The sequence below is a fragment of the Coffea arabica genome, chromosome 3c (assembly GCF_036785885.1).
Source record: "Coffea arabica cultivar ET-39 chromosome 3c, Coffea Arabica ET-39 HiFi, whole genome shotgun sequence".
NCBI classification, from domain to species: Eukaryota; Viridiplantae; Streptophyta; class Magnoliopsida; order Gentianales; family Rubiaceae; genus Coffea; species Coffea arabica.
The window spans coordinates 43,016,491-43,042,218 of record NC_092314.1 but is presented as its reverse complement, the minus strand read 5'-3'; the positions used below and the strand labels follow the sequence as shown (position 1 = coordinate 43,042,218).

Below are 25,728 nucleotides of genomic sequence, written 5' to 3'. Positions count from 1 at the left end.
GTAGTAGTATCCTTGTAGGATTATGAGCCTTACTAGAGATGGACTCCTCCTTGGATTATGTCTGCTGGCCCCGAATGGCTCGGGAGCTTCAGCCCACTAAGCCCATCCAACTGGGAGGAGGTGGCTTTGTCCGAACTGACCTTTGTAAATGCCCGAGCTGACTTGCACGAACTGACATGGCGCCTGTCCGAACTGACATGTGGCGTTGGTGAATTGGTTCCTCTACAAATAGCCCCCCTTTGAGTTTAGAGTCATCGCATGGTTGCATGAATTTGGTTTTTGAGCTGGTGACTTAGAGGCCGAACATAGGAGGTTGGCCAAACTGAACAGTCGGCAGGTCATTACTCAACTAAATGCCGAACAGAGGAGGTTGGCTCAACTAGAGGCCGAACAGAGGAATTCTACTTTTTTTGCTTGGAGGTCGAATAGAAGAAGTTCTACCCTCTCTGTTTTGAGATCGACCAAAGAAGTTCTACCATCTCTGGCCTCGTACTTTCTCCTGTTCAGTCTTCAGGCGATTAGCTTCCATTGCATTAGCCTTCTCGTGAGCTCGGTCCAGCATCTCCCAAACTGACTTGGGAGGCTTCTCCACAAACTCGGTGTATAGTTTCTGCTTGCACAGTCTGTTGATAAAGGCGGCCATGACAACCTTATCGTCTCGATCTCGGACCTGGAGGGACTCATTGTTGAATCGCAATATGTATTCGCGCAGTGACTCCTCAGGGTTTTGATGGATCGTCATCAGATGAGCAGTGCTCTTGGAAAAGGCTCGCGACGAAACGAACTGTGCTGAAAACAACCGCACAAGCTGGCTGAAGAACCGAATTGACCTGGGGGGCAGTTCCTGGAACCATTGATGCATCTTTCCCTCTAGGAACGTTGGAAAGGTCTTGCACCTGACCGTATCTACGGCCGTTTGTATGCGCATTTGTGTCATGAATGCAAACAGATGGTCCTCTGGGTCTGTGGTTGCATCATAGGATTTCATACTTGATATTTCGAACTTCGCGAGTAGCGGGTAGTCCTCGATGTCTGGCACAAAGGGGGAGGCGGTATATTTGTCCGCTTCCGGATCTAGCAAAAGATCCAGTTCATCCTGTACCCGGTACTCGTCTCTCTTTGGAGAGAGCTCTCTCCGTGGGAGCCCCCGGAAGGGCTCAGGGTGTTCAGTTCGGAAGTTCCTGTGAGAGGACTCCAGAATTTTGATCTGTTCACGCGTGAGCTCCTTTCGTACCCACTTCTGTTGGGGATTGGGCTTCCCATTCGAGACTCTGAGGGCACAATTCCATCTGTCTTCCGTGCCTTAGGCTCCTGGTCCTGATGGTCTCCGGTTTGCTCCTTTAAGTAGTTCATAATTGCTTCGAAGGTGGGCAGGTTTTCCACCACGGTTCGCACCAGTTGTTCAGGTGGGATGCGCGAGAGCTCCGCACCCTTGTCACCAGGAGTTGGATCTTGACGGGGATTTTGGGGGTCGCCTCGCTCGTTTCCCTTAGATCCGTCAGTGTTCCTCTGAGATCTAGTTTTCAACATGATTCGCAAAGGGAAGAATTACGTTCCCACAGACGGCGCCAATTGATGTGACTGTCGAGAGCGCGATCCGAAATGAGCTGTGACGGGCGGAGCGAACTAAAGATGAGAGAACTGGTGCGCAAGCGAGGTGAGCGAGCTGACTTGCAAAAGGATGAGCTGCAGAGAGCACAATCCAAACTGAGCACCAGGGGTGTGCTCGAACTGGTACCAACGAAATGGTTCGAAGTGACGTACAAGAGAGATGAATGGCGGGGCTGGTTCCCCGGTGTAGCTCCAACGGTCAGGTCAGTAAGAGCTATAGGAGTAGAGTTACAGTGTAGAATACTGTGGATAGCGTACCTTGTGTTGCCCTGTAGAGCTGTATTTATAGGCTTGTGGGTGGTAGTTTCCTTATAGAACTATGAGTCCTTAGTAGAGAAGGAGTCTTTCTAGGGTTTCCCCTGCTAGTTCCGAAAGGTTCGGAAGCCGTGGACCATCAGGCCCATCCAGCGGAGAGGCAGCGGCCATGCGCGAACTGGCATCCATCCTGTCCGAACTGATCTGGCCAAACTGACAGATCACTATGTTCGAACTGAACGTGGCTCAAGGTGTTCAGTTCAGGAGTTCCTGCGAGAGGGCTCCAGAACTTTGATCTGTTCACGCGTGAGCTCCTTCCGTGCCCGCTTCTATTGGGGATTGGGCCACGTGTCAGTTCGGATATAGTGATCTGTCAATTTGGCTAGATCAGTTCGAACAGGATGGATGCCAGTTCGCACATGGCCACCGCCTCTCCGCCGGATGGGCCTGATGGGCCGCAGCTCCCGAACCTTTCGGAGCTAGCAGGGGAAACCCTAGAAAGACTCCTTCTCTACTAAGGACTCATGGTCCTATAAGGAAACTACCACCCACAAACCTATAAATACAGCCCTACAAGGCAACACAAGGTATGCCATCCACAGTATTCTACACTGTAACTCTACTCCTATAGCTCTCACTAACTTGACCGTTGAAGCTACATCGGGGAACCAGCCCCGCCATTCACCTTTCTTGTAGGTCACTTCGGACCATCTCGTTGGTACCAGTTCGGTTCTCTTCAGTTCGAGCACATCCCTAGTGCTCAGTTCGGATTGTGCTCTCCGCAGCTCATCCTTTTGCAGGTCAGCTCGCTCACCTCGCTTGCACACTAGTTCTCTCTTCTTCAGTTCGCTCAGCCCGTCACAACTTATTTCGGATCGCGCTCTTGGCAGTCGCATCAGACAACATTGATTTAAATGAGGCAATGTAAGATTATTAAACCAAATTTTTTTAGGATTTATTTATTTATTTAGAAAACTACTTATTTTGTTATTTAGCTGTGATATCTTATTAATCACTAATTTAAATCCCATTAAGATTTTGATGCTTGATAATCTATGTAAAAATCATAAATTTTGATCGATCGATACAACAATAAGAAAAGATTCAAAGTCCAATAAGAAAATGCCTCCAACTCCCGTTTCTTCGTTGAGTAAGATAAGATTCGTGTGTTAATAAGAAAATGCCTCCTGCTCCGGTTTCTTCGTTTTTGTCTTCTGGTAGCCCCAGGAACTCGTTTGTCCTTTCTTCCGCGATTGAGCTGCCAAGCTTTCGAGCTTGTTTTGTATTTTGAGGGCCTACCCTGATGATGAACAGTGTTAATCTATCCTTTCTTGCTTGATTGCTTAAGGTGCGAATCTCTCGTTTTGTGTCCACTGTATGTGATTCATTTGATTAAATATTTTGAGGGTCTACACTGATGATGAAGAGACTTATACTCCTTCCATGCCAATTATTTAGTCATAATTGAAGAATTTAATTTTTAAAACAGTGATTTGATTGTGACGTTTATACTTTTTTTTATTTTATCCTCATAAATTTAAAATTTAAATTTGAATAATAACATATATATAATTAGAAAGAAGAATTATATTAAAAAAAGACTAAAAGTTACTTTAATTTTTCAATATGATAAATATTTTAAAATAAAAAATATGATATTTTCAATAGAACGAAAGACGTAGAAAGTTTCTACTTTTAGTAAAGCCAGCAAGGACCACTGTCCATTGTGGTGCCCATGATTCCTCCACAGTCAAACATAAGATTTCATTCCTTGAGTCCTTAACTTTTGACAATTCGTTGATTTCCCATCAACATTTTTTTCCAATCACATTTTTTAAATTTTGCATATATTAAATTACAATCAGTGTTGTATTATTACAATAAAAAATCTAGGTGTGTTTGGATATCAAGAATTTCAAAAAAAAAATTAGATTTTATTTTACTTACATCATACATATAATTTTCAACCACTTTTTTTAATCTCACATACATCATATCATAAAAAATGTTATAGTAATTATTTCAAATAACCTCCTATCCAAACAAACTTGTTATCCAAATTAATATCGGAAATCATTGTTGTATTTCTTATTTTTTTAATTTGTTTTTTGACTTTATTTCACGTCCCTACCTTAAAATCTCACCTCATAATCAATATTCTTTTTTTTGTCTTCTGAGCTCCTTATCAAGTTCGCTTGCACAGTAGAGCGAAAGCCACAACTTTTAATTTTTCTTTTGGCATTTCTTTTGGTAGCTCTTAGATCAATAATAGCCTTCTGAGTGTAGAATATCTTCTAATCATTTAGAAAATTGTGGTGTATTACTATAGGTTTTTTTTTTCCTTTTGGTATTACATTGCCTAAAGACCTAAGTCAGAATAGTGCATTTGTCTATGCAGCCATGTCATTTTGGTTTACAAGAATTTTGTCAGCCCATTTCTACATCATGTGCCCCAAGATCTTTGTGGTCTTGATTGGTCTATTAGCCTTTGTTTTTCCTCGCTCATTACTTTTCGCCTAATTACATGGTCCAACAAACCTAAAAAGGAGTGGTGCACTTTTGTTTGACTGTCACTATGAATGACAAGAGTAATATTCTGATTTATTTGAAACAGGAGTTGAAATAAATATATGGACGGTACTGATAAATTGCTAACTTTCTAAAAGATCTTTTTGGAAAGGTTTTTTTTTTGTGGCTACCTCAGCAACAAAACATAATGTTGTATATCATATCACTCCCCAATTAACACATAAGCACACGCATATGTTGGTAGAGCAAATTATCTGAATAGCCATTAAACTCTTTAAATAGTCAAGATTTGACTATTCAACTATTAATAGTATATTATTTTTATTTACTAAACTATTAAAAAGTGTAAATTTTGGAACATTTCGTTTGATTTTACCGTTAATTCTATCATTTGCACGATTCACGAGACATACTATTAATAATTAAATATAACAGAATTAACAGTTAAATTAGATGGAATGACTCAAAATTTACTTTTTTGATAGTTTAGTGGATATAAAATGTAAATATACTATTAATAATTGAGTAGTCAAAGCTCGAATATTCAAAAAATTTAGTGATTATTCCAATAATTTGCTCTGTATTTGTATCAATAGCCCAAATTAAAGAGCCATGATGATCTGACAAGTATGGTACCGAAACAAACACCAGTGATATGGTAAAGATTTACCTAACAGGGGCTCCTTCCCCCCAATTGCTCATAACTACTTGATCCAACTCAAAAACCCTTACCTTGTAAGATTTAAAATATTTCTTGAACCCAAAAAATTCTTTCATTAGTAAAAAAAAAAAAAATAGAAATCTTGCACAAAGAGGTATAGTAACCACATATACATATGATATCTCCTAATCCTAATACACTGTGGAGGGATTTGGCTCTTTTCTAGTGGATTATCTCTCTATTTACTGCAGTGCACATTTGGATGTATGATACATGTCGTCATTTATTAATAAAAGTTAAGATTAGTTAAATTTTAAATAATCATATCCCTTTGTAATATATAAAAACATATGTCATGCATTTAAATGTGTGTTATGAAAAATAGAGAGAAGCTAAATTCTACTGTGGAACGGACATTGTCGTGAAAGTCAATCGTCATGCGTCACAATAGCAATTGAGTACATATTATGACCATTTGAGCACTTATTTGTCAACTCTCATTTGTTAATTAAACCAAGTTAATTGTGCATGTTTTATTTGCCATTAGGACAGCAATGTATATCAATTGTGCTGGATGATTTCCAATAATCTGTTAATGAAATATGTTTTATTATCAAAAACCAACTTAATTGGTTAGTTTAATTATTGGGCGCGTGTCAATAGTTAAGTGGTTGGTATTGTTCTTTGTATAAATTAGTTACTATGATGGTCACATGGGATTTAAACCCATCTGTGTGAGTACTAGCCAGTAGTAGTATTTCAAGTCGGTTCACACTTGAATAGATCTAGATTTCAAATATTCAATGATTCAAATTATGTCATACCATCGCCAAGTTATATGGTTTTGAAAACTAGATCAACTCAAGTTTTAGTATTTCAAGCATATGTCTGATAAGTTAGCCGTGTTGGGCTCATACGTTAGAAGCATTCAATTTCATATATAGAGTCAGTAGCCAAGCCTCTGTCCGTTGAGTTGCGTATTGTATGGTTTGTATCAGAATAGCCGCAGCCTTGTTTGAAATATAGAGAAAATTCCTTTGCGTCTTGATAAATTTTCTCGTGATTTCCTGCAGGTTTATGTTTGATTATTTGATTTGCATCCATCAAGTACCGTCCAATTTATTCTGACACTTCAGAATTGGCCATATGCAGCAACAGAATGATTCTGATTCAGTCTCAATTCAAAGTCAGTCTAAGCCACGTAGTCTCATTGTCCCAATAATTACATGGCACAATAATTCTATGTTGCAGGTTGATGCCACATGTGCCTTGTGCCAGCAGGCTGAGGAAACCACACGATCATTTCTTTTTTCTTGACATCTTTTTCCACACATGGTTCATGTTTGATCTTTAGAGGCTCTTATTATTGGCACCAGTAATGATTGGATTTGTTGAATTGCTTCCCTGCACCAACCAAGTTTCTCGAAGCTGCATATGCTTGATAAGGTTCACATTTCTTGGTTTCCTATTTCTTGCATTAAATTATCCAACAACCTAGACAGGAATAATGGACCTAAACTGACAACAAATAACAAGAAGTCTTAATGTTAATAAAGGTTAGGTTGAAATAAAAAAAAAAAAAGAAAGAATTTAATTTCGACTTCTTTAGTTTTGTGTCTATGTAGTTTGTATTTGCAATCAGAATCCTCCTTTTCATTTCTGTTACGTTCCATTATATCCATAGAATGGGTGAGCAGATAACAATTAATCATTAATGGGAGATATTAAAATATTTGCATCTGTCCAAACTACATTATCACAAATTTAACAAAAATCCAGTGCTATATTATGTAATTATATATTAAACAGCCTGATGGAAAAGAATTGGGAGGGAAGATAAAAGAAAAATGAAAGAGAAGGACTGAAAATAAGAGATACCGCTGAGCCCTTCGGATTCCGATACCTTTGGGGAAGGTAGAAATATTCAACATTATATGTACTTTCAGATGTTGTGATAACGCCTTTAATTAGAATTGTGCTTTACCTGCTGAAGTTCGAAAAATATTCAACTTAGGTGCTTGACTTCAAAATTGTTTGGACAAATTACACTTTACCCTCTTATGATTTAGTATTTTTTTATATAACCTTCCTATGATTTCAAAACTTATACGTAACCCCCTCATAATTTGGATTAAAGTGTAAAAGTGACGAAAATAATCAATCATTTTTAACAGAGTCACCTAAAATGTCAAAAATACCTTTATATAAAGGGCAAATTCCACTTTACCCCCCTGTGGTTTAGCGTTTTTTCACATAACCCCTCTATGGTTTCAAAAGCTATACATAACCCCCTTATGGTTTGGATTAAAGTGTCAAAGTAACGAAAATAGTCACTCGTAACGGCGTCATCTAAAATGTCAAAAATACCCTTATGTAAGGCTGAAATTTATGTATTAACCAAGGGGGGTTATGTGTATATTTTGAAAATCATAAGGGGGTTATATGGTAAAGTATTAAACCATAAGGGGGTTATATGGTAAAATATAAAAATCATAGGGGGTTAATGTGTCATGTATTTATAAGGGTAATTTCGACATTTTTAGAAGTTCCGTTACGAGGGACTATTTCCGTTACTTTGACACTTTAATCCAAACCATGAGGGGGTTATGTATAGCTTTTGAAACCATAGGGGGATTATGTAAAAAAAGGGTAAACCACAGGAGGGTAAAATATAATTTACCCTTATATAAAGTTAAAAATTATTTATTAATCAAGGGGGGTTATGTGTGTATTTTAAAAATTATAAGGGAGTTATATAGTAAAATATTAAACTATAAGAGAATTATATGGTAAAACATAAAATCATACAGGGTTAGTAAAATTGAAAACGGAGCCAAGAATGTGAAATTGTTTCGGCCAGTGACATCTCATTGACAAGTGACATCCATTGGACGCCTGGCTCATATATAACTTACAAAAGTTATATATATTATATTTTATCCCCCTGTAATTTAGTATTTTTTCTACATAACCCCTTTATAGTTTTAAAAGTTATACATAACCCCTTCATGATTTGGATTAAAGTGTAAAATGACGGAAATGATCATTCGTAATAGAATTTTTAAAAATATCAAAATTATTCTTATAAATACATTACACACATTTTCACCAGATTGAATCACAGAAAGCATTTGTTGAAGGATGGCAACTGGCAAGAAAGTAAAGTAAAGCACAGCCTGATGTGCCATGGCCTGATATGCCAAAATCTCAACTTGGGATACCAAAATCTAAATTGGGCCTTTTTTTTTGACATATAAGACTTGATGAAATTTGTCGAAGTCTATTTGTTGTCAAGTGTGAGGTCTATTAGTTGTCAAGTTACTTTTCTTTTGGTTTGGAAGAAACTTTGACAAATTCTTTCTTTTCCCACCTTCATTTAGCTGAAGATGAATAGTAATACATAAATTATCCAATCAATGTCCGACATTTATAGATACAAAATATTTTCTCGTAAAGAAATTGCTTCCGCTAGTACAAACGGAATGTCTTGGATTACCCTCATACAAGTTGTAGGGGATTCAACCATATAAATAAATGTTTGGTCAATGCACGATCAAATTTTTATTTTTTTTAACACAGGAGAGATGAAATTTAAAAAACGACAAGGGATTCAAGGCTTCTTCAAATTTACTAGGTTGTTAATCCATAAAAAAAAAAATGTTTGAAAGATGAATAAAACCTTTTCAATAAATGCAAATACTGACTGGACACATGTTGGTTGTTTACGGCCATTAAAACATGAAACCTATTAACCATGAACTGAGATTTATGACTTTACAACCAACCTCTTTGGGTTACAAGCAATCTTTGTATAAGTGAAATTTTTTTTTGTAAAATACATATATAGCAACGTCAAAAGTGTACGAACAAAGTCATAATTTAAGCTAATGAGCTCTTGTCTAGTGGTTTGAAATCCCCACATATAAATTGCACAATGAAGTTCATGAGTTAATAATAAAAGTATGCTAAAAATTTTGGAAGCCAATATGGATCAGTTATTCAATTCCCCTCTCTAGTGCGTTGTGCTTTTACTTCTATTATCTTGAAAAACCCAAAAAAAGAAACCCTTGATTCTAAATTTTCCCGTTTCTGTCCCCTCTTCTTAAATTAAAATTCCACCTCTAAATCAATAAAAGGAAAAAAAAATGAATACAAGAATTATTGATTGAATAAAAAGTTACAGTTGGTACTATAGATTTCCACGTCCACGCTCTCAATTACTACTATCATTTGGATGATCTCTTGATCCGGATGTCTTCTGCGGCGAATCTTTGTTGGGACATATTTTTATTAATAGTACTCTCTAGAAAAATTTTATGTCGCTCATGATCAACTATTTGGTATGGCAAGTAATTGATATAAAATTAATGAGATAGTTCCATGTGAACATGCAAAACCTACATTCCAAGTAAATCATTATAGAATCAAGTAGAGGATTTGTATGTCCATATCAGTGTTTTGGAAACAAGATCGGACCGGCCGATTGAATCGCGAACCGGCCACCGGTCCGGTTCTATGTTAGAGTTGACTTTGTCAGAAAATCGATCAAACCAGCCAAATTCGTAAAAACCGTTGAATCGGATTGAACCGGTTTTTAAGTTTCTAGCCACATTTTTTTTAAAGTTTTGCAAAATACTTCTATCATGATTCAAACTCAAGACCTTTGTAATAGAAGACCAATTTAGTAACCATTGCACCATCACATCTTATTTGCTTTTTTTAATAACTTATTTATATAAAACAAACATCCATATTTCTTTTTTCCATTTTTCTTACAAAATCTCATTCTCTCATGACTCTTTTTTTTTAATTTTCAACCTCTCTCTCTTTCTATCTCTATCTCTCTCTCTCTCTCTCTCTCCTCTTTTCTTTTGTCACTCCCTTTTAATCAAACCTCTTTAGTTTTAATTTATTGATGTTTTCTTCCATCTTTTAATTTTATTTTTGTCCATTAAATTGAAAAAAGTTAAAAAAGAATAATTTTTCTTTAACCCAAATTATTTAATGCCTCAACTACTCACTTTTATCTCATTTTTTTTTATCAAATTTGTATTTCTGTTTTCGATTCTCTTGACTTCCTTCGAACTCCAAACTTTCTTTTTTAAATTGCAATCTCTAAATCCCAAAGACTTAAATTAAAATTTAAGTTCACAATGTCAAATTCTCATAGACGTGAATTTTGTATAATTTCAAAATATGGTGCTATTTTTGGGTTGAATTTAAGATTGTTTTGGTAGATATAATTGAAATTGAGATGAAATTTATTTGTTTTAACTTATAATTTAAAAAATTTATTTTTGAAAATCCAAATTATTCAAAAATAGTAAAATTTTCATCATATAAAGTTTTAAATTAGTCCATTGCATGTCTTATTTTGTGCATATATATATATTTATAAATTATTTTTTAAAAAATTCATTGAACTAGCATTGAACCAGTCTGACCGATTGAACTTCGACCCTTTCACTTCACCGGTTCAATTGACGGTCCAGGTTTTAAAACATTGGTCCATATAGAACTCTTTCATTCACCTGGACCAATATGGCAGACCTGCTAAGTAGTTGTTAGGGAGAAACACCTCGAGAAATTCTACTAAAGAGCCCGATATGTAAGTTAGGAACCCAACTCTAACCCAAAAGCTTAAACTGTTAGGTATTGGGCCCTTACTTACATATTAACCGCTCTTTCTCCATCTCTCGGATCAATGTGGGACACAATCCTTTACTCATGAACCTAACAAATCTCCCCCTTCATGAGTAATCCCCACATTAAATCCAAATTTACAAGCCTTTTTTCGAACCCACTTTAATATTCAACGCAAGCCCACCTTATCACCTAAGGTCACCTCTTCTCGGACCTTTGCCAATCCTTGGCTCCATCTCACACCAACCGGACCCCCTACCAAACCCATGGCGCACCTGGTCCAACATTAGCCAAACTCCTTAGCACTTCGGTCTCACACGTCCAACTCCGAGAAGAATCTACTTGCCCATAAGTAGCCCAGTTTTGCAATCTAAAACTCTGATACCAATTTGTTAGGGAGAAACACCTCGAGAAAGTCTGCCAAAGAGCTCAATATGTAAGTTAGGAACCCAACTCTGACCCAAAAGCTTAAACTGTTAGGTCTTGGGCCCTTACTTACATATCAACCGCTCTTTCTCCATCTCTCGGACCAATGTGGGACACAACCCTTTACTCATGAACCTAACAGTAGTTGATCATGACTGACATAAATATTTTGTACAACCTCTATCCCGCCCCATTAATCTTGTCATGTTGGTTTTTTTTTTTGAAACATTCTAAAATACTTTCACACTTTCAAAAAGTCAAATTATATTACCTTTTGTTTTCAGTATAACATTCTCAAGCCTCGTAAAAACCTCTTATTTATACACAAGAACAATCATTCAATTAGTATTTTTCACCCATTAAAAGTTTCTGAATTAACCAACATGCCAAAATCAAATTCACAACCTCATTAGTGAAATAGAAGAGCACTTAGGTACATAAACATAGCATCTTAATTGCAGGTGCCTAACTAGCTAGACTCGCAACTACGAGAAGAGGGATTTTCCTTGGTGTAACAATCCCTGGAGCTTCAGTCATATCCAAATCTTCTGGTCTTGCTCCACCAGCCAAGGCAAAATCAAAGTAACATATCAAATTTACAAGTGCAAGTTCAGCTGTAATCAAGGGAAATGCAGAACCAGGGCAGCTCCTCCTTCCAGAACCAAATGGGATGAACTGAAAATGTTGCCCTTTAAAGTCCACAGGACTATCCAAGAACCTCTCTGGCTTAAACTCCTCTGCATCTCTCCACAATTTCAAAATGTATTGGAAAGTGAACATATTGTGAAAATTTGAAAGTATTTTGAATGTAGACAGTATTGTGGAAAAGTATTTGGAACATACTCCTCAGCATCTTTCCACAATATTTCATTCAATGTGGAAGTTGATAGGTACTTTTATGCACGTAGATAGTAATGTATTGGTGATTCCAATTTTTGTTGGGAGCATGTAAGACACATATATTGCCATTCATCTTGGTCCAAACATAAAATAGTGGACGGTTAATTGGAAAATGACACATGAATGAGTGATGTATTAGCTTGTGGGGTACGTGCAAACTCATTTTGTGGCTAATTTTTTTTGAAAATAACAAATCCCGTACAAGGGATTTTATTAATGATTTTGAAAAACGCTACAAGAAGAGGGGGCTAATGATTTTGTGGCTAATGCTTTACAAAGCAAATGATCTATGTTAGATTACAACCGAGGTAATTTTTTTTAGGGTTAATTACAAGAAGTCCTCCAAAGATTTGGTGTGTTTTGCAGTTGCACTCTAACATATTATTGTTCTCACTTTATTCCTTTCATTGGTAGTCAATGCAAACATTTAGTAATGGTGTTGACGGTTGACATCAAAAGAACAATACTATCCTCAAAAAATAATGAATTGACATAAATGTCCACAGGTTTGGGCCGGATATTGCTCATATTTCTTTTATTTTGCATAAAGTTTCGGATCTATCCATTTGAAGTAATCACATGTATGATGATTCTAGATAAAAAATTTTCGTATTTCAAATTATTTTTCCAAAAAGTACAAAAAAATAATCAGTTTATCGTAAAAATCAAACCGTATAATTTGAATATCCAAGAAATTTTCTTCTAGAATTTTTCGGTATCTAAGATCTTCTCAAGGGTGCTATTTTACCAAATTGACAGGTTTCTTGGACTAGTTCTTCCATATAGTGTGATGAACAACATCTAGAAGAAGAGCAAGGAAAAAATTTTGAAAAAACAAGGGACATAGTTTATTTTTTTTCTAATTTTAGTTGCAAATATTGTGGATGAAGGAGAGAAATTTTTTTGATGTGATGAATGCTCAAAACATACTGGAAAACCTTTAGGGGTCATTTCTTTATAGAAATTAGAGTTATTTCGTGGTAACTGTAGGAAAAATATTGTAACAACAACAACCATAAATAATCCATGTATCGGACAGCATTTAATCACAATTTACAAAATGCACAATTACTAATAATGTAGTCATTGCATCTCCTTTCAGCGTTATTTTTTTTACCTTTTGGACGTCTCAAAGTAAGAGTCACAGCATTTTTCTCTTTCTTTCATTGCATCTCCTTTCTTTGTTTCTACCCTATTACCTTTCTTATCTTGTTACTTAGTGAGGTTGTTTTTCTCGCAGGCTAATATGGAACTTGAATTTTAGATTTATGGTGTATATTCATCCAAATCGACCACATCCAAACGCCACAATTAAATGTTTTCTTGAATGGACGTTTCCTTAAAAATCACCCAAATTATGGAATGGATGGTGTATGTTTTGACAAGGGGACCAGAGACTCATAATCAATTTGAATTTCATTGAAGTGGGTGAAATTAAAAACGAAAACGATGATTCACAACTTGTTTCTTTGAGTCATTGTCTTGGATTTTGACAATTACGACTTGCAAATCTACAGCCTCATGTATATGTCCGTTTATGACAGCTAACTTTTGATGCATCCAACATGTCTGTGTTTGGTCTTGTCACTCGTCTGGCCTTCTCATTATTGAAAATAATAATAATAATAAATGAAAAAAATTCATGCATGTCTCGGCTAAAATTGAATAGCCTACTATTAAAAACAAATAATAGCCTACCATTTGGATATCTTGTAATTGGGAAAAAAAATTTTTTTTTTTTGCTAGATTACAAACATAATTTTTCGTCATCTTTTTATTTGATCGGTCACATTTATGTCATATATATTAAATCACAAAAAGTGCTAAATATTATTCTAAAAGTAAATTTTATATAATTTATTTGAAGATCTGACATGCATAGTCTTATTTCTGGTTTTTCTTCTAGTTTCTGACTTTATTTCGGGTCCCTTACTTAAAATCCGTCCTCCCAAACAAGATTGCTTGCACAGCAATGTGAAGGCCACAATTTTGATCTTTTAACTTTGGTATTTCTTTTGGCCCATTAGTTCTTAGATCCATTATAGTCTCATGAAAGCAGAAAATTCTTACCAAAAAAAAAAAAAAAAAGAAAGCAGAAAATCTTCTAATCATTTGAACATTGTGTCATATATTATTCTCCGTTTTCTGTTTTTGTATTGCATTGCCTAAAGACCTAAATTGGAGCATTTGAATATACAACCAGAATTGCAGTTGATTTTAATTTTCCTTTACACTTGTCGATATACCTATCTACAACATGTGGTACCTATTGTTTATGGCCATCATAGAACCACTCAATAGCAACTGTTTGGTTCAATTCTTAAACTCTTCCCTTGTATGACTTAAATTATTCCTTGAGAGGAAAAAAAAAGGGCCTGCAAAAAGAGGTATTGTAGCCGCATATACACCATATGTCTCCTAATTGCCATAACTACACTCATATTATGTTATAGGGAAAATTGCAGAAACCTCCCCTAAGATTTCTGACATTTGCACTGACCTCCCCTATCAATTTTGAAATAGCATTAACCTCCCCTAGAAAAAGTTGGAGCCAATTTAAAAGGTAAAAGCGTGTGAATTTACTAGAGTACCTCCAATTGTATTTGACTTTACCAAATGAAAGGTTTGAGTACTTTCATCAAAACCAACGTTTAATTTGTTAAACAAATTAAACTAATCAAACTATTTCTATATAGTTAAATTAATTAACTAATTAACTATTAACTAGTTAACTAATTATCTAATTAACTAATTAACTAATTTCTATTTATCTAATTAACTAATTAACTAATCAAACTATTTCTGCATAGTTAAACTAATTAACTATTCACTAATTATCTAATTAACTATTAACTAATTAACTAATTATCTAATTAATTAATTAACTAATTAACTAATTTCTGTTTATCTAATTAACTAATTAACTAAAGCTGTTGTCTGTCCAAAACTAACAAATTATTTGCATGTTAAACTAATAAACTAATTAACTGCTTAACTAATTAACTAACTAATTATCTAATTAACTAATTAACTAATTAACTAATTTCTATTTATGTAATTATCTAATTAACTAATAACTAATTAACTAATCAAACTATTTCTGCATAGTTAAACTAATTAACTAATTAGTTATTAACTAATTATCTAATTAACTAATTAACTATTAACTAATTAACTAATTATCTAATTAATTAATTAACTAATTTCTGTTTATCTAATTAACTAATTAGCTAAAGCTGTTGTCTGTCCGAAACTAACAAACTATTTGCATGTTAAACTAATAAACTAATAAACTAACTAATTATCTAAGTAATTAATTAACTAACTAATTATCTAATTAACTAATTTCTGTTTATCTAATTAACTAATTATCTAATTATCTAATTAACTAATTAACTAAAGCTGTTGTTTATCCAAAACTAACAAACTATTAGCATATTAAACTAATTAACTAATTAACTAATTAACTAATTAACAACTTAACTGCTTAACTAATTAACTATCTAACTAATTAACAAACTATTTGCATGTTAAATTATATGCAGTTAACTAATTAACTGCATCTTAAAGCCGTTCATGTTTTGGAAGAGGAAGGACTCCATAGGCCAACGAAATTGGTTAAATAGCGCATTAAATATAAAACCTGCCAGTTTCCCATAAAGAGCTGGTATGTTATGGGCAAATTTTTTTTTTTAACTTTCACATATTTAATTTATGTTAAATACAAAACATACTAGTTTTCCTTTAAGCGCTATTCAACCAATTTTTCCCATAAAGAACTGGTATAAAACATACTACAAAACCTGCCAATTTTTCATAAAGAGCTGGTATGTTATGCGTTATTTAACCAATTTTTCATATTTAAACAAATTTATGAAAATTAAAATAACGTATTTGAAAGTTGCATTTTTATTTGGAAGAACGCATTCCTTCGATGCGTTTTTCACCCTTTGAGAAGAGACTCAAAAATCGCCACCCTTTAGAAAGTTAGTTTAAAAACTCTTTTTTTTTTGGGAATTTACTCCTTATTAATACAGCCACTATATTTATTTTCTAGTATTAATTTTTGTTATGGTTTATGATTTTCTTATATTTTATCAAAATGTTAATAACTATTGTAGTTACAATTATGGAGATGTTAAGTTGTCGTATGTGTAATTCTTTTGTTTTATAAGAATTGTTATATCAGGGGTAAATTTGAAATTTAATTGCATTTAATTCCGAAACACTCATCAAACCAAGCTAGATATTGGAATGAAAAATATGTTGCATTTATACCCCCTGAACTTGCTTGATCCTTAATGCCTATGCCCCTCCCTTGTTAATACTAATTGTCAAGCAAGATCAGGGCAAAATTGGAAGAAATTTCTTATCTCACTTCTACAAATAATTTTTTAATGGGTTAATCACATTTTATCCCCTTAAAAAATACCCCATTTCTCAGTTTACCCCCTAATCTTTAATTTTGCTCACTTAACTCCCTTTAGGACAAAATTGCCCTTGCATTATTTTGGCTTTTCATTTACCTTATTTTCCTTTCTTTTATTTCTTTTTCTCTTTCTTCTTTATTTAATTCTTCCTCTTTCCCACAAAAATCTTCACCTTAATGATTGAAATTAAAAAAGAGGAATTGTAGATATCTATCTTCTTCTTAAATGATTAAAAAAAATATTCAAATCGCTTTTCTAAAATACAATTTTTTTAGCCTATCAATTCTTTTAATTTTGGATTTTCCTCTTTCCTTTCTTGTTTCTCATTTTATTTTTAAGAAAATATCATAAGATGAAATTATTTTCTTTTCTTTTATTTCTTTTTCTCTTTCTTCTCTCTTTCATCCTTCCCAATAGAAATTCCATTTCAATGAAAATTTTTGTTTTGAGTTTGTAATTGCATATTTTTGGGTGAAGGTTTAAAAAGCACCAAAAACTAATTTTGATTTTTTGTATGATGTCACGTGTCACAAATTTCAATTGATGACTATTAATCAGGTCACAATTTCATCTTAAGATATTTTTTTTGGGAATAAAATGAGAAACTAAAAAGGAAAGAGAAAAACTCAAAATTAAAAGAATTGAAAGGCTAAAAAAATTGTATTTTAGAAAAGTGATTTGAATATTTTTTTAATCATTTAAGGAGAAGATAGATCTCTGCAATTTATTTTTTTTTTAATTTCAATCATTAAGGTGAAGATTTTTGTGGGAAAGAAGAAGAATTAAATAAAGAAGAAAGAGAAAAAGAAATAAAAGAAAGGAAAACAAGTAAATGAAAGGTCAAAATAATGCAAGGGTAATTTTGTCCTAAAGGGGGTTAAGTGAGCAAAATTAAAGGTTAGGGGGTAAACTGAGAAATGGGGTATTCTTTAAGGGGATAAAACGTGATTAACCCTTTTTTAATGGGACATCAAGCCTCAGGGGAGGTTTCTACAACGAATTGTTCCTGTTCAGGGGTACTGAATGCCATTTCTAAACCTAGAGGGGAGGTCAGTGCAAGTGTCAGAAACCTCAAGGGAGGTTTCTGCAATTATCCCTATGTTATATTCAAGGAGTCCTACTACACTGTCGAACAGACATATTGTCCCATGAAGTAAGGGCATGTGTCACGAAAGCAATTCGCAATTGTGGATAGCAATTTTGGCTATTTGAGCTCTTATTTTCAACTCTCATTTACTTTTGTTGCCGTAGAATTTATTTTGACATTTAAGATCAATCGATGATTCAATTTCAATTCAAAATCAATCAAGTCATGTCATTACACTTACGCGGGAAGTCTCTCTGTTCCAACAAAGATGGCATTTGGATTAGTTTCGATGCAGAACTTCTTCAAGCTTCTACACTAATGTTTTATATTTGTACTACGTGGGCACAACATTGACTATTGGGAATGAAGGTTGATGTCCCGTGTGCCTTCTGCCAGCAGGCTGAAGAAACAAACTATCATCTGCACCTTGTCCTCTTTCCACTGCAGGGTGGAGAAAGATTCAGGGTTTATGCTTCGCCTTTACAGGCTCTTATCATTGGCATCACTATTTAGTGGATTCGATCATTCACTTTCCTGCACCCACCAAAATTTGTTGAAGCTGGCCCTGTCAATTAATGCGTATTACATATGGAGGGCAAGGAATGGTATGCTGTTTCTGGGACGGTCGAATGGACATTGTCCCACTACACTTATTAGCATACGGATACCCTCGCGGATCGCGTTCTTATGAAGCAGTTCATTTCAAGTTCCCATGGTTCAAGTTTCTGTCTCGAATCTGGCCTGAAATCCCTTAATATTATCCAAGAAAAACTAAAGCTTAAAATTGAGCTCTTGTAAAGTTCAGGTTCGAGTTTGATAAAATTAGTTCGAGACCCAATTAGACTAGCTCAAAATTCAACTCGATTCGACTCGTTTGCTTTGCTGTATGTGTCTTACATATAATTAAGTTCGCTATCTATTTGGGGGAGAGATGGATTGGATGGTTTGGGAGAAGGAAGTATGAATGAAAGATCTCGAGTTTTAAAAAGTTTACTATCTATTGAAATAATCATGCCACAATAGCATCTTTGAAACGTTTCAAAATATTTTTGCACTTTTGAAGGGTAAAATCATATTACCTCTTGTTGTGACCATAACATTTTTCGAACACTAAAGCCATCTTATTTGCACGCAAGAACAATAATAAATCATTAAACCTTCATAAAGATTTCTTAATTGAACTCCACGCCAATACTAAAAGTGATTACCTAATTGCTGATAGTATAATATCTTGCAACTGCCTAATTAGGAAGACTTGCAAGTAGTAGAAGACGAATTTTCCTTGGTGTAACAATACCAGGAGCTTCAGTCATATCCAAATCCTCTGGCCTTGCTCCGCCTGCCAATTCAAAATCAAAGCTGCACACCAAATTTGCAAGTGCAAGGTCAGCTGTAACCATGGCAAATGCTGCGCCAGGGCAGCTCCTCCTTCCAGCACCAAATGGGATGAACTGAAAATGTTGCCCTTTAATGTCCACAGAACTATTCAAGAACCTCTCCGGCCAAAAACTCTCCGCATCTTCCCACAATTTTGGGTCCCTTCCCATTGCCCATGCATTGATGATCACTTGAGTACCGGCAGCAATATCATATCCCATTATCTTGGATGCCTTCCTCGATTCACGAGGAGCAAGTAATGGAACTGGTGGATGCAATCGAAGAGTCTCTTTGATTACTGCTTTTAAGTACTGGAGATTCTCTAAATCATCCTCTGTGATGCCTGATTTGCATCTTGGCAATTGTCTCACTTCTTTTTGCAGTTTGTGCATTGCATTTGTGTTTCTTAGCAGCTCAGAAATTGCCCACTGTAGCAATGCAGATGTAGTATCAGTTCCTCCAACAAACATGTCCTGCAACATTTAACACTCCAATACTTAGCTAATTGTAAGGTAAAGTTGTTGTCCTTCCATTTGGGCCAACTGGGATAAGTAAATTGGTAAAAGAAATAAGTTTTCTGAAAAAATGATTTTTTCTATCAACCTGATAAGCAAACTTGGGTCAACTAGGAGAATCCCAACCAACTTGCTTGCATTTGCACTTGACAAACATAACGTGATTTGTTCTTCTTCTGCTGCTTCTTCTTTCATTCATTTCTTTCTTCTTTTTTTTTTTTTTTTTTTTTCATGTTGGCGGTTGCATGATTGGTACCTTGCCCCAATCACACTCCTTAAAAAAAGAAATAAGATTTATGATTTAGGACTATTGTTGGGTTCCATGTGGTCAAGACCATTTTATAAAGCCCCTAAACTACCAGTGGTTAGCATATCATTAATTTGTAACACATTATTCAAATGGATTTAAAACCAATAGATTCGCCATTTGTTACTCCTAAATAAATAAATGAACTTTAATTATAACATATTAAGAGAAATTCATTAATTTTCAATGATTTGAAGGATGTCTCACAATTTGATATATCAATGTATTAAGTGTTAAAATTGATAGTTTGGTTACAATTATTTCATAATATGTTGTTGTTTTACCAAACCATTTTGAGATGATGAAACTTCACACTTTAGGATAGAGATGCCTACCTGATTACCACAAGTCAATAATGAACACTATACCTCGCACCTTATTTAGTTTTGTTGATTTTCTTTTCCTTTGGTTTTCATCCTAGTATTCATAACTTATTGATTGTTTGTTTCACCATTTGCTGGTATCATTGGAAATGAGCAAAAAATATACAATCAAGTACATCAAGCGTTTCAGATAGTAGGTCATGAATACTAAAAGTGATTGGAATGGACTGAAACTGCTTGCAATAATGGTGGAAACATAGATACAATTACGTTCTTATTTTTTAATTTGAATTATTTATTATTCATAGGTTATTTGTCGAGTTTTTAAAGATCAATTTAGAGATAGAACCCCATCCTAAATCCCCTTAATTTCGCATATTCTACGTAAAACATATGCAATTCTGACCTCAACATACCAAACACTATTCTTATCTTAAAATAGGAGATCTGTAAGCCAAAATTAAATTCTAATGAAGGAACTTGCAATCAAGATTTTGTTAAGCATATGTATCATGTATGAAAAAGAAATTACGTTTATTTTACATGCAACAAATCACAAATCTTTATCAAATCAGAAGCACAGAAGAAAGTAGGGTAAATTACTCATAGGCGTCTCTATACTTTTGCATACTATCACATGACTCCCAAAATTTTCAAAATATTCACATAACTTCCTATAATTTTATATAAAGTGAAAAATAGATGAAAAACATCTTTGGTTAACATGATTGACTGAGACACACTCCAAAAGTGCGCGTAATAAAATAATAATATCCACTTAAGCTCCTAAAATTTTGTATAAATATTCACCCAAGCCCTAAATTTTGCATAAATATTCACTTAACCTCTTATGATTTTGCATCAATTCACGATTTTATGTAAAATTGTTGGACCCTTATTGAATTTAGTACCTAAAAAAGGGTAATATTAGTATTTTAACTAGTGATGTTATAGAGATCATTTTTTTATTAAATTTTCACTTTATATAAAACAATGGAGGGGAATCATGTCAATATTTTGAAATCATAGGATAGCCATCTGACATCATATAAAAGTACGGTAGGTTATGAGTAATTTACCCGAGAAAAATCATTTAGTCCGCCCTATAGGCCATTATGATCCCGAACAAATCTAAAATCCCCAGAATGAGTTGGTGACCTTACACCTTAACTGTGTCAAAATCACACAGCCTTAGAACTTGGGTCCAAATTCGTACCTAATATTTAAAAAAAATTCAGGGGGTATGATGCATAAAAAAAGGGCAAACTGTTAATTTTGTTTATTATGAATATAGAAAAAATGTATCAGCCCTCGATACTAATTATTCTAGTCTTTTAAAAAATTTAGTCAGCAAAAATGCCTCAGCATGGACGCAACAACCATCAATTTTTGTATCCTAGGATAGAATAGAAGTAAAGAACAGCAAATCCATATGCTAAATTAAATTGTAATGAGAGAGAACCAAAAAAGAAGAAGAAAAAAATGCACATAATTAATTTTCTTTACCAGGATGATAGCTTTAAGGGAATCTCGGCCAAAAGCAAAACCAGCAGCACTTGTTTTCTGGATTTCAAGCAAAACATCCACAAAATTCTGCTGCTGTTTCTTATCATTACCATCACTACGGCTTTCCTTTTCCTCCTGCCTCTTCATTCCCTCTTCAACAATCTTTTCCAAATATTCATCAAAATCATAGACCACTTTTTTCATCTTTGCTTCCAAGCCATTAACATTATTAATCCATGCAAGCCATGGGATGTAATCTCCAACGTTAAAAGCACCCAATAACATAGTAAAATCCTCAAATATTTCCTTAAACTTGCTCCCACTTTCCTCTCCTGAGTACCTTTTTCCAATGGCAACCCTCGAAACTATGTTGTTAGTAAGTGTTGCCAAAATTTCATCAATACGTATGACCGAAGAAGAAGCACAAGATTTTCGAACTTTTTCTAACATTATTTCCATCTCTTCCTCTCTTATGTTTCGAAATGACTGAACCCTCTTGTTACTCAAAAGCTGAAGTACACAAATACTTCTTACCTGCCTCCAATATTCGCCATAGGGGGAAAACGTTATGTCCTTGAAATTGTAGAGTAACCTCCCGGCAAAGACTGGTTTAGGCCTAGTGGCAAAGATTAAATCATGAGTTTTCATGACTTCTTCAGCTGCATCAGGGGAGGAGATAATTAACACTGGCTTGCGGCCTAGATGAAGCAGCATTGGCGAACCGTATTTTTGGGCTAATGATTTCAGAGAGCGTTGAGGGATTGAACCGAGCTGATGAAGGTTTCCGATTATGGGAAGCTTTGGTGGGGAAGGTGGAAGGTTCTGTGAGGTGTTTGAAGTAGAATTGCGGCATTTGAGAACATATATGATCACGAGGAAAGGAAGAAAGAAAGAGATTGAATGTTTTAAAAATAATGCTCTAATTTCCTCAATCGGAAATGTGTACATTTCTAAATTATTTTCTGAAATTGAGAACTGCTTTCTTTTCTTTGGGATCCCTACTGCACTTGCCTTCCACTAATACCTGTTTTAAAGATGAATTGAATCAAAATTTGTGAAGAAAAAAGAATCAAAGTGACAGGAAGCACTGCACATTGTCACCATCAAATAATTGTACTATCGTGATGCACGTTTTTTTTATTTGAGATTGAGATAAAAAAACCAAGTTTTTTTTTTTTTTTTTAAAATTCCATCCTGTAGTATGTTCATCTTAAATTGGTATAAATGAAGACGGTTGTGATGTAATAATATTTATGTATAAGAAAATAGATTTTGAAAAAGATGCTTAAGAAAAGATATTGTGTATCCGCATGGGCTCAATTCACACGTCTTTACCGGGTCAGAGCATAGAAGAAGATATCATTTTCTGCCCTATAATTAACTTAAAGAATGAATTAGAGCCTATAAGATGAATCATATGGAAAAGTTGGTTTTCAATTTTAGATATGGAATTAGGAGTGGTATGTAATGATCTAGTTAATTGATCCTGCTTGAATGAGCAGAATCCAGAAAAGATAGAAAGAGACAGAGATAGAAATAGAAGAGAAAGAGAAGATTGGAGAAGGAAATGATGAGAGTATTATTACTGGGGGGGTTTTTTTTCTACAAAACAGAATGAATCTTTACATCTCTTCCATACATCTGTATATAGCCAGCTATGGGCAATTGTTCAACTCGATGGATTGTCTAACCGACTGGAGCAGTTATTACTAACTTTTGTTACTAACTGTCCATTTGCTCGAGTAGCTATTGAGCTCATCATCATCAGTATCTGATCCTCATCTCCGGATGTTGATCATCACCATCATAACATGGTACTTTGCTAAATTCATAGGAAAACAAAATATTGCAACATGTTGCAGCCAAATGTTATGATGATGACTTCTAATTTTGGAATTAGTCTTTTGAAATCCAACCCATGGTATGCTCAAATTCAGCTAGAATGAAAAAACATAATTGTGGTGCACTAATAGCAAGCTATAAATGGAAATAAACACTCAACATTAGTTTACTATTGTTCGCAATCAAGATTTTGTTAAGCATATGTATCATGTATGAAAAAGAAATTGTGTTTATTTTGCATGCATAAATCACACATCTTTATTGAATTAGAAGCACAGAAGAAAGTAGGGTAAATTACTCATAGGCCTCTCTGTACTTTTGCATACTATCACATGACTCCCAAAAGTTTCAAAATAATCGTATAACTTCCTATAATTTTATATAAAGTGAAAAATAGATGGAAAACATCTTTGGTTAACACGATTGACTGAGACGCACTCCAAAAATACGTGTAATAAAATAAGGGAAAAGAATCCCAATGCCCCGCCAATTGTTTCCCAGATAAAGTTTTAGTCCTCCAACAATTAACGGCAAAGGTTTGGCCCTCGATATAATAAAATAGCATATTTGTGACCCTTCCGTCAAATTCAGCAGTTAAAATTCACAGGAAGCATCATCTCGTGAGACGCGCGACCAAATATCAAGGGTTTTATAGTCTTTAAAGAAGAACACAAATTCTGCCAAATTGCTACTTACTCGGGAACTCCTGGGATGGCATGTATCTTGCCCAACCTCTCCTCGGCAATCATCCAATCCAAGGAAAAATCACTCCACCCCTCCTCCTCCTCTCCTTCACCTCCTCATCTGCGTCTCTTTTTCTGCGTCTACCCCACCGTGGTCGATTTGAGAACCCTCTTAACCCTTTGGAGATGGCCACCGTAGGAGATGAGAAGTACCAGCGTTAGCATCAGGGGACGTGGAAACTTATACTTGGCCAGTAGGATTTCAGAAGCAAAGCCGGAGGCCACGCGTCCTAAATAGGACCATATGCTTACTAGTGACACGAATGTGGCAATGCTCTTCTTGGGATAGCCCAAGGATTTGCCAATTTGGCCCAAATTATCAATTGCCGTTAACGTCCCGCCCACCCCAAATGTTGTAGCCGCGAACAGAATTAGCATATCGATGCTGCACACCGCTTGCAGGATTGTGTGATCCTCTTCCCTTTCCGGTGGCCTGAACACCTTGCCGAAGCAAGAAACGTGCGTTCTTCTTGATTCGGTGGATCAGCGAGAGGCGTCTCTGCTTTAGCTGCCTGTGGTGCAAACTCACTTGCCGGTGGTGGATCATATGAGGTTTCTCCTCTCTTTCTCTTCCAAAGTTTGAACACCTCCGTTATGACAACAAGCAAGTGCATAGAAAGCAAAACAATCACCACAGAAGCACTTGCCCCGCACTCTAACCTAGTACTTAACAAGGGGCTAAAAGGAACGCTGGTACTTAACGTAGCAACAATGAGTCTGATCTCTAATTTCTTCTCCAATAAGACGATTTGGCCTGCTGCTGAGAAAGGCTCAACGTTACACATAATTGATTTTTGTATTCTAGGTTCCACGGCAGAATCTTGTTCAGTGAGATTTCACTTCAGTACTAAGGATTTGGCAGCCATTTGAGAATTTGATTCTGATCAGATGGAACTTGAGGGGAAAATGTTGGAGCGAAAGGAGTGGAAATTGTTGGAGCGAAAATCAGTGGTGAAAATGTTTTTACTCTGTCCTAGGAAAGAGACTATAATGCCCTTCATATTTGATCGCGCATCTCACGAGATGATACTTTCCGTCAATTTTAACTGCTGGATTTAACAGAAGGATCACAAATATGCTATTTTATTAGAGCGAGGGTCAAAACTTTACCGTTAATTGTTGGAGGACTAAAACTTTACCTGGGAAAGAGTTGGAGGGCCATTGGAACTCTTTTCCCATAAAATAATGATATCCACTTAACCTCCTAAAATTTTGTATAAATTTTCACTCAAACCCTATAATTTTGCATAAATATTCACTTAACCCCTTATGATTTTGCATCAATTCACGATTTTATGTAAAATTTTTGGACCCTTATTCAATTTAGTACTTAAATAAGGGTAGTATTAGTATTTCAACTAATGATGTTATAGAGATCATTTTTGATTAAATTTTCACTTTATATAAAACAATAGAGGAGAGTTATGTAGATATTTTGAAATCACAAAATAGCCATCTAGCATCATAAAAAAGTACAGTAGGTTATGAGTAATTTACCCAAGAAAAAATCATTTAGTCCACCCTATAGACCATTATGATCCCGAACAAATCTAAAATCCCCAGAATGAGCTGG

The 25,728-nt window shown here is 34.9% G+C and overlaps 1 protein-coding gene across 1 annotated transcript; it reads right to left on the bottom strand.

Annotated features, from left to right (window-relative positions):
* Positions 1–18,647: 18,647 nt before the first annotated feature.
* On the bottom strand, positions 18,648–22,602 carry LOC113736023 (tabersonine/lochnericine 19-hydroxylase-like). Its single transcript, XM_027262979.2, has 2 exons — positions 21,571–22,602; positions 18,648–19,392 (listed from the first exon to the last, which is right to left on the bottom strand). The coding sequence occupies exons 1-2, from the start codon at positions 22,516–22,518 to the stop codon at positions 18,784–18,786; spliced, it is 1,557 nt and encodes a 518-aa protein (XP_027118780.1). The 5' UTR covers positions 22,519–22,602; the 3' UTR covers positions 18,648–18,783.
* Positions 22,603–25,728: the final 3,126 nt, after the last annotated feature.